This window comes from Cyphomyrmex costatus, unplaced genomic scaffold (genome assembly GCF_001594065.2).
Source record: "Cyphomyrmex costatus isolate MS0001 unplaced genomic scaffold, Ccosl1.0 scaffold122, whole genome shotgun sequence".
In the NCBI taxonomy this organism is placed as follows: domain Eukaryota; kingdom Metazoa; phylum Arthropoda; class Insecta; order Hymenoptera; family Formicidae; genus Cyphomyrmex; species Cyphomyrmex costatus.
The window spans coordinates 595,859-612,356 of NW_017275196.1; the positions used below are offsets into that span (position 1 = coordinate 595,859).

At 32.6% G+C, this 16,498-nt stretch overlaps 1 protein-coding gene and 1 long non-coding RNA gene across 12 annotated transcripts in view; one reads left to right on the forward strand and one right to left on the reverse strand.

Moving 5' to 3' along the window:
- Positions 1–1,042: 1,042 nt before the first annotated feature.
- LOC108780308 (uncharacterized) lies at positions 1,043–1,622 on the reverse strand. The gene is made up of 3 exons (XR_001940897.1): positions 1,543–1,622; positions 1,294–1,442; positions 1,043–1,226 (listed from the first exon to the last, which is right to left on the reverse strand). It is a non-coding gene; the product is annotated as an uncharacterized LOC108780308 (long non-coding RNA).
- A 3,832-nt stretch (positions 1,623–5,454) lies between these two features.
- Positions 5,455–16,498, forward strand: part of PIP5K59B (Phosphatidylinositol 4-phosphate 5-kinase 59B) — a 32,451-nt gene continuing 21,407 nt past the window's right edge. For all 11 annotated transcript variants that reach the window (XM_018548191.1, XM_018548134.1, XM_018548150.1 and 8 more), the window contains exons 1-10: positions 5,455–5,589; positions 10,779–10,813; positions 12,262–12,390; positions 12,819–13,067; positions 13,142–13,294; positions 13,385–13,549; positions 13,642–13,857; positions 13,949–14,175; positions 14,253–14,385; positions 14,528–14,615. In XM_018548191.1, the coding sequence (XP_018403693.1) occupies positions 5,472–5,589; positions 10,779–10,813; positions 12,262–12,390; positions 12,819–13,067; positions 13,142–13,294; positions 13,385–13,549; positions 13,642–13,857; positions 13,949–14,175; positions 14,253–14,385; positions 14,528–14,615 (1,513 nt within the window). In that variant the 5' untranslated portion in view covers positions 5,455–5,471. The remainder of the gene's footprint in view (positions 5,590–10,778; positions 10,814–12,261; positions 12,391–12,818; positions 13,068–13,141; positions 13,295–13,384; positions 13,550–13,641; positions 13,858–13,948; positions 14,176–14,252; positions 14,386–14,527; positions 14,616–16,498) is intronic.

The window sequence follows — 16,498 nt, forward strand, 5'->3', positions numbered from 1 at the left end:
TTATCACTTATAATCCTTACATAATCTCAATTTTTTTTCCACCTTTCTATTTACATTGTTTAAAAAACTTTATTAATAATTAATGTATAAATGTTATAATAAAAAATTTTCAATTTTGAATCAGCAAAACTTTGTATAAAACATTTTATATTATTTAATATATTAATTTTTTCCTTTAACTTTCTATTACTCTTACTCCTCCACATAAAACTTAAAACTAGGAATAAAATTACATATCCATAAAATTTCATAACTAATTATATTATTATTAAATAACATATAGTAACTTACAGTAACAAAAAGTTTTTAGGATAATTTCAACGGTTATGTCTTGCCGTCTTATCTATATTGTATAATAGAATGTAGAATTATCGTACACACATATAAGCAGGAAAATTATCATATAAGGTAATACCGTTATCATTAATTTTTTATCACAAAATGATTTAGTAATGACTGTATAATTTTTCGTGACGGTAATGATGATGCTAAGAATGGGACAATCACTTTTAAAAGTAACTTATTACCATTATGCGTTCTTCATTGAAAAAATTCATTTCGTTATTAAGTAACAAGTTATTTTTTTATGAGAAACAAGTAATAGTAACAAATTACTTTCAAAATGGTCGTTTCAACTTTGATATTACTGTTATAAAAAATTGTAATGTCGTTATTAAATTTTTATTTACAAAAAGAAAACGGTAAAACAGTAATAGTATTACGAGTAATGAGTTTTTCGCCATCCCAGCTTATGAATGTTAAAACTTAATTTTTCTCGAACTTTCGGCAATGATTTCTAATTTCGCTTATCAAAATATCTTCTTGTGGAACATATTAACAACTACATGACAATTTACATTATCACAAGTCATTCTACCTGCAACGTAGTGAAAACGTGACGTATCTAAATGAGATAAATGTGGTAATAATACATAGACTGTGGACATAAATATACATTTATTGTTTTGCTGAAGTGAGATATTCGTGAAGAATTAAATAGTTTTAAAATTTTATATCAGGAGACGCGGTAGTGTCTCCGGCCATGTTCAAAAACTGAAAGACACTACAAGTCTCTTATCCCGAGCCACCAAAGTCCATTTTTCGGGGGTTATTATATCAAGAATTATATTAGTTACAACAGCTTATAACTTATATTTCCTTTGGTTTGATCAAAATAAGTCATTGTTTTCCTAAGAATTCCTTCTCGCGTGGTAAGTTCGACAGATCTGGGTGAAAGATTGATCTCAGCTATAACTTTTCTCGAGATTTTATCACGTTGCATGTAAGTCTTACGTTAAGTTATACCGCTCATCGGTATCTTTGTTCCTTTGTTGCGTCCGATGCAGGAAATACTATATTCTTTCTGGCCTTACGCTCACGATATCTATTTAAATGCTTGGGGGATTGCGAGAAGGCTGGATGTTGTAGACGACCTCTGGGCTCTGAACACATATTAACTATGTACCAGTGCAATCACGTACTTATACGATTGACAGGATTGACACTGTGATACACAGAGATAACATGTCAGAAAATAATTACCGAACATAATTTTCCAAACGTCTTAAATGACACTCCCAAATGTTTCATTTAAAATCATGAATATAATTCTTTCCTAAAACACATTTACAAAATATACATATATATTCTTAATACAAAATACTTTCGTCAAAAGCAATAATATTTTTTTTTTAATCAAACGCGTTTCATGGCAGAATCATGGAAATCTATTCATTCTTTGTGTTAACTGCACGTTCATCCTTTGGTAGATGACTTGGTTCATCGAAAAGAAAAATTCCTCGACTACCTCTCATCCTACTAGATTCCCGGGCTTGTCGATACGACATCGATTCCATATACTCAACCACCTTCGAAGAAAAAGAGAAGGAAAAGTTATATGCAAGGACAGAGTATCGCAAGAAAGCGAAGTTCGTTTCACCGGAGTAATTAAAGTTTCCTGCATTTGAATCGCGGAGTCGACGTTGCGTGGCAAGTGGCCTGCTTTACGACCGACAGTACTTTTGTCGAACAAGGAGAAATAAAAATCAGCGTCCTTTTACTAAATGAATTAGGGTCAGCAGATCGCACTATGAACTAACGTTTGCTATGCCGAAGGTCACGCTAAGGATGTTCGGAACCGATAAAGATCGTTAACAATGGACGTGTCGGCTATATAAATGAGATTAATTAAATAAGATAGCTTACCCGAGTATGAAATGACATCCAATAGGAAGTTCAAAATATTTCCAACAATGAGTTACAACTATACACATATTTGATTACACTTAATATTAAATGTTGTTTCTCACTACATTTACGATCAAATAGAAGTATTTATCTTGTCTTTTGAATTGAACTTTATATACCGAAGCAGAACACAAGTCATAGTGACATAAAAATGATCTCAAATAACTATTAAAAATTATTTTTCAATCACTCACGATTTATTTTAACATTAATTTGTTTTGCTTATTGTTAGATGATAACAATATTAAATATAGGCGTAACATGATCGATATAGAAAACTTTATTGAATGTAATTAATGTGTGTTGTATGCGGAAGTATCCGGACAAGAGATGGACAACAGGATGGAATTACGGAAGTTTTACTGAGTTTGATAATTAATTACATGTTCCACCGTATAAATCTCATCTGTCTAATGCACATTAAGCGAAACGTTTTATATGAACTATCTTGCACGATCACTACGCTCCATAATGAATGCACCCGACATAATTAATTAATGATACACGACGCTCGTGACTGATCATTGAGCATGTTTCGTTTTCTGGTAGGTAAAACAGACACTTAATAATCGGTTTAATGAATATCTTCGTTGAAATATGAACAATTTAATAAAAAGAATGTTTTACTTTTTAAAGAAAAGTATATTTCGCGTTTGCAAATATATAAGTATTGATCGTTATTCGCGGGTCCAGTGGATATGGACATTACAACTACATTGTAAAAATTGTTTATAAGAAATATTTTTCACAACTTTACATAATTTTAAATTTCATAATCTTATCCTTCGACTTTAATATTTAAACCCGAAAAAAAACGTTCAGTTTTTTACGTTAATTTTAAGCAAAGATACATTAATTTAAAAATGTTAAACCTACGAATACTATATTAGTTAAAAAAATTTCGGATCAAATATCGATTATGAAAAAAATCTAAGTAAGCTAATAAGCTTAATTTATTTTATGGTTATTAAAATTAATTATTATTTTTTCTAAATTATACAAGTTAATTACATGTCAAACGATATTTAAATGTATAACCTGATTGTTGTAATCAATGTAGCCTGTTAAGATTTCATATGTAATTGCGCTGTTAATACTTAGAAGAAATATTCTTTGCAATAATATGTTATTTAGAAGCCACTTAAACTTAATCATGATGTAACTGAAATGTATAAACATATAATTATATACTCTGTATTATCCAATTGGTTAATAGATATCTTACTGATTATAAATACACCAGATGGTACGTACATCCATTAAAAAGTTATTTAGTAAATAAATAAATAAATTTTGTGCATTGTAAGCACTAAATTTAAACAAAGATACATTAATAAGTGCACTGGAGTTAAGGAAAATTTTGAGCAAACCGATTAGAATTAAATATTTTTATATGAACAAGGAGATAAACATTGAAATTTATCGAAAATGTAACAAGATTTTGCTACAAAATTTGATTAGCGACAAACTTCGTATTTAATGATATTTATTTATGTTTGCGATAATAACAGTAAAAGTATAAATAATGTTAAAGAAATATTGAAATTATTAACCTTTTCAAGTATAATTTTTATTACACTACGAATAAAATGTTAAACTGATTCAATTTCATTTTTATTACTTTTATCCTAATAAACATATATCAACTAAAAATAATATCAATGTTATAATTTCACATATATGTTACAATTTTAATAATGTATTCTTATGTAATATATGTCTTATATTATACACACATTGTTCAGAATTGTTATGAAATTATAATAATGATGTTACTTTCATTTAATGTTTACTAGAATATTATTCATAACATTACGTAAATAGTCGTCCATTTCGCATTTCTTTTTTTAAAACACGCATATTAAAACATTTAAATTCATTACTTGATTCTCTTATATTTTAATTTTTATATATAATTATTTTTTTGTACAGAAGTTAGAAAGAAAATATTCATAATTTACATACAATATATTTAGCATTGCATTACACATAATATTATAAATCATATTTTCCTTTCTCTAATTAACAAGTACATAAATATTCAATGTAACCTCGAGAAAGTAAATTCCATAAAAAAATTTCGACACGTACATCGACATTTACATTAATTAAAAGTCGTAAAAGAAGAAACGTTCTCTCAATCAGAAGCAATCACTAATTTCTATCAATATAATGTAAATTAACTTTAACTTTTCATTATTTTCTAATTCTTAGAATTACAAAAAGATAAAAAATTAGTTGAATTGAAACTAAAATTGAAGTGCATTCGTAGAAATAAGCGCATTCAAACTAAAGAGAGATGAAGAATTAAGTGAGTCGAGATTAAAATTAAACTACATTGATAAAAACGGGTATTAAAGAGAAAATGTGTAATCTTTGAATATTAACACTCCCTTTTTTTCTCCGATTGTTCCAATTGTTCCAATTCTTGTTCTCTAATCGCGTCTTCCGTTCACTTCCACTTCTGCAATTACATGCGATCATATGCGCGCGCATGTCAGAGCGCGCGAAACCGCGCGACGAATTCAAACGTAACGACGGCAATAGGAGTTCGCCGCGTGGGCCGTCTGGCGGCGCCAGTGTCATGACGCGTCGCGCAGCGCCGCGGTAACGTTCGGTCGATAAACGGCGGGACGCGGAACAACTCGGTAGAATTCTCTGGAGGCGCTCTCTCACTCTCGGGACTCTCCGACAGTTTCTCGCGAGTCAGTGTTGTCAAGTATAGTCTTTAAAATACCGTGTCGTTCGTGTCCAGTCGCTGTCAGACCGAGGCTGAAGATTCTCGCAACGCTGAATTCCGGCAAGGTTTTCTCTCTCTCTCCTTTTCCCCGCGCGCACAATTTGAGTGGACTCGAGGAAACCGTGTGACGCATACACATCTCGGCAACGAGCGGCGGAATCGCGGGCGCAGAGCGCGACTGATATGTCGCGCGGGACGGCGCTCCTCCTCCGACGGATCGCGTAATCAATCGTGATCGATCACGCGCGCGTCGTCTCCTACAACGAACGGGGTGGCCGCCGCCCGCGGCACGGTCTTCGCGCGCCAGCAAGTCTGTCGAAACATGCGTCCGTTGCGGGGCGACAGGGACCGAGCGACAACCGAGGAGGCTCCTTCGAGGAATTGTCAGGGGGACCGTCGCCACCACCATCGCCGCCGACGCCGCCACCACCACTGCCGTTACGCGTGAGTCAGTGCGAGATCGGACGGAGGCGACGCACGCAAAATGGCTTCGGGCGACAATGTGGACGTGATCGAGGTGGTTGAGACGACGAGCTTCCCTGTGCCGGCGCAGCCCACGGTGGATCACCTCAGACCGGAGCAATCCACCGTCGAGGAGGACTGTGAGTGAACGTGTGACTCCGTTTCGTTTGCACCCCCACCTCCTTGCCCGCGTGCCTGTGGACCATCCATTGTGACCTAACCTATACCGCGACCTCCCGGACGCCGCGTCGTCTTTCTCGCTCGACGATCACTTCCCACGGCTTTCGCGAGAAAAGCCGCGATCGCTGCGTGGAGGCTCGCTTTTAGCACGCGGCCTTGGCTTTTCTCGCGTACGATCGAAGATCCGCTTAGCTGATCGTTTTGACAGCTAATGGGTGTCACCCGACCTACAAAGCGCGAACGGTGAGACTCCGTACACGTCGTCCGAGACGTGGGGAACGTTCGTTCGAAATGCATTCGACGCGTGTCGACGACGTGCGGCTCCTTTTTGCGAGCCGCGAGGTAATCGATCGATGGATAAATTTGACGAACCATTTCGGTCCTCTTGTCGTCATCACGATGTAATGGGTACCTTTCCATTTGGTGACACAAATGACACAAGTCGACGCGAGTATCGTTCTGTCTTTGTTATTCGTGAATTGCTAAGAAGGATGGGACGACGCGTTGATGTTAACTTATGTATTTACTAATTAATGAATTTGGTCATTTGCATTACACTAGATTAATGCATACTAAAAGCTGTTATACATGAAATTAGCAAAGCTAAATGTAAAGCGTAATGAGTATTTTGAACAATTAAATAATGATAATGAATGAGTAAGCCTGTTTTTTATCCAACGAAAAATGGCCGTCAATTAGGCATCGAATCGATGGTTATAATTGATCGAAATTACTGATATTCGATATCGCTCGATTCAATGAATCATTTTATCGTTAGATACCTGAATTTCTTGCATAGTTTGTCTTTTCTCCTTTTCGTTTTACTTTGAGGAATTAAAAGAGAAAAAGTGTACTATGCAAGTTTAATTAAAAAGAGTAAATCTATTGTCATATGTTACTCAACAGAATATATATGTATTATTTCATTGATAATGAAATCAAGGTTGATGATATTGTGCCACTGTATTTATAAATACTTTATATAGAATAGCCTCACAAAATAATACAATAATGTGTACTAATCTATTGGGAGAGTGATCGAATTCATCATATAAATAAAAAACATCCAAAATCGGAGCAGGATATCCGTATCATTTCGTTCGCACACGAGAGACAGAATGGATTCGTTACGAATAATAAAAGCTGCTTGTCCAGCCGCGATTTCTCCTATATTTGATCGCTCGTAATTTGACAGCTGATAGCTGTCAATCGCGACATCGAGTAACATGGAGCGGCTTTCGCTTCGTGGCTTTCGGGAAATTTTAAGCCCCCGCCTAAAAACATTCGACGACCACACAATTATCTGCCGTGTGATTAGTTTGTAACGCATTGTTAACTTATGTTAAAAACTAATCTCCTACACACACACGGTGACAGTGCATATCGCCGCGCAACGAAGGGCACATTTAAGAACGCAGAGAATAACATCTTTCGTTTACTTCTCGAGACTTGTGTATCCTGAGGTACAAACATTACACATTCCACGCATGACACACTTTCCTTCCACGCGGCACGCATTACGTAATTGCGGAGATGTATAGCGTTGAAAAACTACAGAGCGAAGCTTGGCTTGTGAAAATACCAAAGACAATGAATATTTATTTGCAATTCACATTCGGCAAATTCTATCTATTCTATCGGGATGTCCGAAAAATTGGGAATGTTTGAATGGATAAAACGCCATTGAGATCTTTCCTCGAAGAGTCAGGATCATCTCTCACAATCGGTTCGTTAAAGGGGACACACTAGTTAACGTTTTACACGAGAATTCTCATATGTTGGTGAAATTTTAATAAAGTCAGGAGAAAAGAGACAAAATCAGAGACATGTACGAATTTCGGTGTCATCGACCGAACGCTATTTAGCGAGTACGTTCGGATTTCATCCTCGTTGTCGCTGTTGCTGACTCCAATCGAGTATGCGAATTCCATCGCTTGATTTTCACTCCGTGTTCGATTTACTGATCCGCCTGATGCACTGCGATTTGTTCGTCATGACTCCAGCACTGTTAGATTCATAATGTTAAATTATACTCAATTTGAGTTATAATTATACTGAATACCTTATTCATTTTTAATCATTTTTAAAGTCGTCATTGCTCTTATTTAATATGCCATTAATTTAACTGGAACAATGACGTTTAAATAGTTTAACCGAAGAAATGTATTAAATTTGGACTCAAATGTACAGTTTATTATTTACACGAAGTGTACATATTAGTATGAATGTTGTTTATTTGGAAACAAAACGGCTCAGTAAACAAGCTGACGTTATTTGTCGTTTTGACGTTATTTTAACGCATTTAAACGTCAAAACGACGATAAAGCGTTTACTTGTTTGCTGGAAATTTGTGACCATAGAAATGAATGAACTTACATTTTAATAGAAATTAAAAATAACTAAATGTTAACTTAAAGGATTAAATTATCATCGCTTTTTTGATCTTCATCGTATGATGAATTCGGTCACTCGCATTATACTGAATCAGTTCACATATTAAAGGCTGTGTTGTATATAAAAGTACATTGGCATAATATAATCAATTGTGACAATGAAACAGTACATGCATATTCTACCAAATATCATAACAATATCACATTATTGGATATTAAATCGTTTAAAATATTTATACGCTTTTATGTTTAACTTTGTTAATTTTATGCAGAACAGCTTTTAGCATGCATTAATCTAGTGTGATGGAAGTAACCGAATTCGTTATGACAGTGAAGGTGACAGCACGTGTGGTTTGACAGCTGATGGAGCATCGAGCCAACGACACCGCGAGACGGCACGTGGAAATTCGTGCTCCAGAATTCGCGTGGAGTTTGCAACATGATCGCAATAATGCCACCATTATCGGATTCGCGCCATCCGAAAAATATATTTTTCTCTGTCGCAGAAAAACATTGCCTATACAAAAGTGGAACGCACATTGGAAAGCGATACTGTACGCCCTAACTGTTTCTGTTCTTCGAAAGATAACAACTTCTCCTTTATTGAGCGAAAGATTCTTCTTTTGCCTAGAAAACTCTTCCTCAATATATTCGTTTATTGATACGAATCGTATTTATACAAGTAAATAAGAATTTTGTTAAACTTTGGACTATTTTTTACTTTAGTCTTACCTTTTGAAAATGGAAGAAGTTATATTCTGTTAATGCGTTTTATTCCTAAAGTTTAAACTTTGTGAAATGTCATATTATATTATTCAGTAACTTTAGCTTCTTCTTCTTTCTAGACATTTCAACTGAGATCTCTTTGGTCGTCTCACATATTCTTTCTCTTAAGAGAATTATGCGACATAAATACTCGAAACGTATTATTTCTTGAGTTTTCGATAGAAATTGTGTTAAACTTTAAATTAGCTTTTCGTCTCATCCTTGGCAGATGAAGGAGATCCGTACTCTTATTACATTATTTTATTCTTGAACAAGTTTAAAGTCCGCGATGTGAAATATCATATTATTTGTTTAGTGACTTTAATTTCTTCTGGCTTCTGTCCGGATATCTCAGCTGAGATTTCTTTATTCATATTTTCTCTCTTACTGCATGACGTATAATAATCGAAACGTAATTTTCTGAGTTTTTTTTTATTACATTGGACAGGAAAGAACAAGGAAATATTATCTCGCTGAAGAACGGCTCTATTATCTCAAGGATAAGAACTTTAAGCGTTTACATAATACAATTCATTCTGCTTCGGAAGAAAATAGTTTCACACGTTTTTTTACGATGTGTGAAACGTGTGCACAAACGTAGATTCTTCTGTGCAAGTATCTTGTGCCATGCGTAGCTTTGAAAAATTCATTGATGATCTATTTTGGTGATGATACTGTTACTGGCGTTGTTTTTTGCACTTTTTGATGTTGAAAAAAAAAAGTTTTTCAGCCGAACAAAAATCACTGCACGCGTTTGAATCACGAGCTCACAACGGGAGACGAGGGTTAAAAATAGAAGGCTAAGTAAGGACATCTTGACTCGTTGTACCCTTATTCTACAGACTGTGCCATCCCAGGGGCCTTTTTCACTCGATATCGTAAACCGCTATTTCCTCGCACGTACACGTGTCGCTTTTTCTGTTATATCAAGCTGGATATTGTTCGTAGTATAATTAGCTAATTCAAAATTCATTTGAAATGATGAACAATTTGTCATTCGTTATCAATAAATCTATCAATGACTCTTATTCTGGGAACTTTTCAGCTTTAAAAATAACTTCGTATTTTTTAATGCTTTATTGCAAAAAACCATTATTTCAAAAGATAGATATGTGAGAAAGATGCTATTTAGTGTGTCTCTTCTTTCTCACACACATCTTTTTATTGTAATAAAAACATTAATATGCCCATTTTTTTATGAAAATTAATGAATTGTAAATACGAGAAATTGTGTTACGTAAGATGATGTATTACATAATTCATACAAACAATGTTGCTTTTTTAATAAAAATATAGAAAAGCAGAGATGCAATAAATTTTATCAATATGTAAGAATGTCAGAAAACTGTAAATATTTTTGAAATTCTAATAGTTACTATGACACATACATGTTGAATTATAAAAGAAGCAATCTCACTTCAGCGAATCAATCGTATATAAAAATGTCGGTGAAACGTCTCACACTATTTCTAATATCTAATTCATTTTCTTGAAGTATACTTAAAAGTTGTTTTATACATATCAATGCTACTTGTATTATCAGGAGACACGATAATGTCTCGGCGCTAAGATATTCGTATATACGTACGTTTCTAAAACAAATATTTTGGAAAAATCTCTAATAAAAAATATTTTTTCTTTCTTTATTATATTTCTTTATTTATTATACCAGGGGGTGTTTATATAAAATAATATCTAATTCTTACTTAATTATTTAACAAAATTCGTACGTAAAATTTTAATTTTTATTATCACATATTTTTTAGTTTTTTCAAAATCTATATGACAAATTGAATTGTTTATTATTATTTTATTGATAAGAAGAGCATTTAATTCTACGAAATTTTATTTGTTGTATGTTTTTTATATTTTTCTACGGAATTTCATCACGTTATCTAACTCGAGCGCTGTTATCAAAATACGTATAGGTGTAGGTAGGTACATTACATTATGCGATATAACTAAAATGCCTTTGTTTTTTTTTTTTACAGATAAGTTGACCGGAGAGAAAATAACAGCATTTGATGTAAGTATCGATTTTTCCTTGACTAAATAAATGCTACTTTTACAATATTGCCCGAAAATGCCCGTGTTTCAGTTATAAACGATAAAATTGATTTTATTTGAATATTTTATTAGACTTTAATGACCTAATATTTAAATAATTATTAGCAATTTATGTAATCATATAAATGGAAATACTCATACATATATCTTTGTGCGCACATGTCAAAAGTCAATTCGTAAATAATAATTTCATTATTGATTTAGTAATTTAAAGAACTACGTTCATTCACTACGAGTTTCAGACAAAATCCTTTGTATTCTGTTATATCTTTTTTAATTTTATGCCATGCATATCTCCCTTTGTTTTCTTATAAATGATTAATAATATTTCATATAGACTTGCCAAACTTTTACTTCTCGAATAATTTTAAAAAGGAAGCATCTACGAAAAAGTCGTTTTGATTCGTAATAGACATTTTATCATTTTTTAATTATTTCCATTAACGCTCCATTTTTACACGGATCCACATTCATATTGTACTTACTAATCGCGATTACATATATATATATATATATGCATATATATATATGCTTTCTATTTTATTTTTATTCTATAAATACATTCAATGCGCGATCGTGTATTATTATACCTTCCAAATAAAATTCATGCCAAGCGCGTAAGATAAGATGGAAATGGAGATAATAATCTGGATCAAGCAAATTGCTTGATATCTTTTGAATTAATTCGAAATAGATCAACATCGACCATAATATAAGATTTCTTTAATCTTCTATTTACAACCAGTCGCGCCAGATATGTCCTAAGTTTACTCGCGAAATCATTTCTATTTTTGTACGACGTACAGATCTGCTCGTCATGGATAATTTACACTCCAGCGTCCGGGATCAATTCTTGCACGCTTGCGAAGGAGTCAAATTGTGCGCAAAACGAGTTCTCGAATTTGCGATCTATTCTTGTTATTACGGCTTACGAGACACGTGTAAAAACACAGACAAGAAAAGTATATATATATATATATTTAAAACACTGTTGCACGTAAACTATTATCGCGGATATCATACTTTGATAATCACATATTTTTGCAAAATGTATGACCAATCGCAGCGAATATCTATATCACAACGAAGTCACGTCTATGAATCCCTTTTTCTTCTTAGTTCTTATAATCATTTATGTGAATTGTGTGTAACCGGAGACATCTTCGGTATTTCCTCCGTATAGTGCTAAATACTGCAACACAGATAGTTTGTGATATGTATATACTGAGACCTTGCGTAATGCGAGTCAGCCGGAACACACATATAACTTGTTACATATCATATAAATCCTCGCCGCGCGCATTTCAGATTGCATTGAATTGTTATTATTCAAAGTGAAACTATTTTCCTGGAGTATATGTTCGGTGGTAACAAGAATGTGTTATGTACTATCAATTATCTTTGCAGAACTCAATAATACAACATGGTACGACAGGTGGCAAGATCCCTGTGGGGGTATCAAGAAACAAATCGGAACGAGAGAGGAAGATTGGGCATCGAAGAGTTGGAGTGGGAGGTGAAATTACATATAAGAAGGTATGGGAAGAATGCCAGTGTAGCACTTCTAATACATAGTTTCTTCAGATTTTTCGCTTTGTAATCAAAGTTAAAAGAGTATTATTAAATGAAAGAGAAAGACTTAATAAGCTTATACTATATTATGTTTAGCAGTATGAGTGGTAAGGTCTTTTGATATTTAATAAAAGAGATAAGCTACTTTTCTTATTCAGCTATCAATGAGAGTGATGATCAGCTACACATGTATTTACTGATTCAATCACTTGATATAAGCTTATTGCTAGAGAGATTAGACTTTCTCTATTTAATAGCATGAGACGTTACTGTCTTTTTTTTATATTAATATTGCAGGCTTAATAACCTTATTAAATTAAAATTAATGATATTTGTAATTTCATATCTTTATGAGATTAATTAAAAATATATTTTTTATTTATTTTATATAGATTCAAACGACACAAATTATGGGATCTATTCAATTGGGTATACAGCATGCTGTTGGTGGTCTTGCAAGTAAACCGGAACGTGATTTATTAATGCAAGACTTTATGACGGTGGAAACAACGAACTTTCCTAGTGAAGGATCAAATCATACTCCAGCCCATCATTTCTCGGAGTTTAAATTTAAGAATTATGCACCTATTGCATTTCGTTATTTTAGAGATCTCTTTGGCATTCAACCGGATGATTTTTTGGTAAACAAATCTCTGAAATTTTTTTCTGTATAAATTACAATGTTATGTACTAATAATAAAATTTACATTTTTAGATGTCAATGTGTAGTGCACCATTACGTGAATTATCAAATCCTGGCGCCAGTGGGAGTATCTTTTATCTAACGGATGATGATGAATTCATCATAAAGACTGTTCAACACAAAGAAGGAGAGTTTTTGCAAACTCTACTTCCAGGATATTACATGGTATCTTCTAGAAATAGATAATTACACGACATAATATTATTTTTAACACAAAAAAAACTGTTTTTATAACAACAATATTATCTCCTGCAGAATCTAAATCAGAATCCAAGAACGTTATTGCCAAAGTTTTTTGGATTGTACTGCTATCGATGTAATAGTAAAAACGTTAGATTAGTTGCTATGAATAATCTTTTACCTTCATTTGTAAAATTGCATCAAAAATATGATTTAAAAGGGTCTACATACAAAAGAAAGGTTTGTAATATTTTATACGAATATTTATTAATAAGTATCATATTTCGACATATATAATTTTATGATTACGTTATATATATTAAAAATTCTAGGCATCGAAAACAGAACGTTCGAAGTCTTCACCAACATATAAAGACCTGGATTTTATAGAACATCATCCAGAGGGTATCTTTTTAGAAGCCGATACATATGGTGCGCTAGTAAAAACTATTCAACGGGATTGTCGTGTATTAGAAAGTTTCAAAATTATGGATTATTCTTTACTTGTTGGAATCCATAATCTTGATCAGGCTGCAAAAGAAAAAGCTGTAAATATCATGTGACATTTTTCATATCACGTAAATGTCAGTATATATTTGTCCTTACATACATACTATACATATACATAATATATTATAGCAAGAACAAAGATTATCGGCAAGTGCCGATGAAGAAATTGATGAAATGGGTGGCGAAAGTGACGGATTCATTCAATCTGAGAGAGAAAAACAAAGAGAAGATAGAATAGGCGCTGCTGCTTTAAATCGATCACGCAGTATAAATCGGCAAAGGTTGGTTGCTCACAGTACAGCGATGGAAAGTATTCAGGCTGAGAGTGAACCAATAGATGAAGAGGATGATGTACCGTAAGGATGATACATTTAACTCTTACATGAATATATTAATATATTCATAATAAATTCCATTTTTATGTTCCTAACAGTTCAGGTGGCATTCCCGCCAGAAACGCGCGTGGTGAACGTCTTTTATTATTCCTTGGAATTATCGACATTTTGCAAAGCTACAGGCTGAAAAAGAAACTGGAACATACGTGGAAATCGATGATACATGATGGGGTAAGTGACATATATCTAACACACATGCGCGCGCGTGAATTTATAGATTTCCTTTTATAATTTAATTAGCATACACTCTTTAACCTCCTTTTGGTCTCAATGTCCTATTGTTAATATAGAAGAAATGTTCTTACTTTCTAAGGACACCGTGTCAGTGCACCGGCCAGGATTTTATGCGCAACGTTTTCAGGATTTTATGGCCAAGACAGTATTTAAGAAAATACCATCACGTAAGTACCATCCGAATCAACCTGTCCTAACAAGTTTGACTACAAGATTACACTCAGCAAAACTCGCTAATTTATGAGTAATTTCACGCTTACTTACCTATTCGATAGCTATTGTTTTGGTTAATTATATTAATTAAGTGCACATTAGACAAAAGATAATTGAATTTTCACAAAGGTAAAAAATAAATATTAGCTTTAAATATAGGAAAATTAGTCATTAAGAGATGTTTAAATTGAAAGTCAATATTGTTTTTATTTATAATAACGATATTGCGATATTGTGATTCAATCATATACAATGCTATCGAATTGTATTGAGGCATTTGAGATGTATTTTAAACATTTAACGAGACGAAAAATGAGAATAGGACAAAAGTTTATTACTAATGAAGCTCAAAATTGGTACTTACAATATATATATGTATAGTGTTAAAATGATATAATATTAGTAAGATACTTATATTGTTACTTAAAAAGCATATATCAATCCTCATAGACAGCAGTAAGCCGTAAGCTAGAAACATATTTTTATTCTTGTTACAATTTGCTACAAAACTCGTTTACTTAATTTACTTGTATAGTTACATATTTTTTTATTTAGCGTGTAACAAATTTATTAACGAATTAGAATATTTAGGAAAGACAACAGAATATTAGCTTCCACAAACATTTTACTCGTATTACTATTGTCAGGATTGACACAAGCGATGCCAGTTTTAATACTCTAGTTATTTGTATTTTAAGAGTGTTCAAAGCGCAAGTCAGCGACTCAATTTTGTCCTAACAGGTTTCATCACAGATTTAGCCGTCCAGAAAAATGTTCTAACGATTATAATAGCGTTATAAGATATTCGAGTGACTGCAGAGAATGCGACAAATACTGTGCGGATATCCGAAAATTATCTAAACGTGATGCTTGCATCAATATCATGATCATATTCGAATTTTATTCATCTATCAGTGCCTTGCGCAAGTTAATGAAATATCATGCATTAAAATTATTTGTAAAATAAGAATAATACGCTTTTTATCTCAACGAATGCGATATCAATAGAATTCAATCCGATCCAAAACAGAGTTTTTCGGATACCTGCATTCGTTTCAAATCAATGCTGTGAATAAGATATATTTTGGGTTTATGTGTCAATTGATCATTTTTGGGTTTTGTTTTGGTGTAACTAATTGCTAACACAATACACGTTTGTATATTTTATTATATATAATTTTTCTATAATTTATGATAATTTTTGTTTTTAAGTTCAACCTTACTGCATTTCATATTTTTTCTTTCGATACACAGTTTTTTTGATATTTATTAAAAAAGAAATAGTGAATTACCAATCACTGGTGTCCACAGATATAGCTGAGTATTTTTTATATATCGATATTATTAATCTTGACTTCCATTAGCATTCTTATATATTAGATTTTATTCATAGTCATATTTAAAAAAAATAATTATCTTGAAACAAAATTTGTAATGTTATATAAATGTTATATAAAAGCTAGAAACAAATTTTGTTTGCTTATTAATAACTTTGTCTTGATATAGTCTATATTATAGCTGAAGATATGTATGCATCTGTTAGTATACAGATTATCACACTTACGATTTCTATCGTTTAGATTTTTGATCAATAAATATCATGTGCCAAAATTTTGTATAAAAATTTTTTTAATGTCAAAGATAAATAAATCTTGATAAGAAAAGTTTCTATTTTATCGATGCGCCAAAGCAATCATTGATATATTTTCATTCATTAGAGCTTATTAATAATAAAGATATAATAGAACGCACGAAATACATCCCAGCATTCAAGTAATTTATTTAAACTGTTCTAAAAAGAAAAAAAACAGCATAATTTTTTCACAAAGACTTTTTA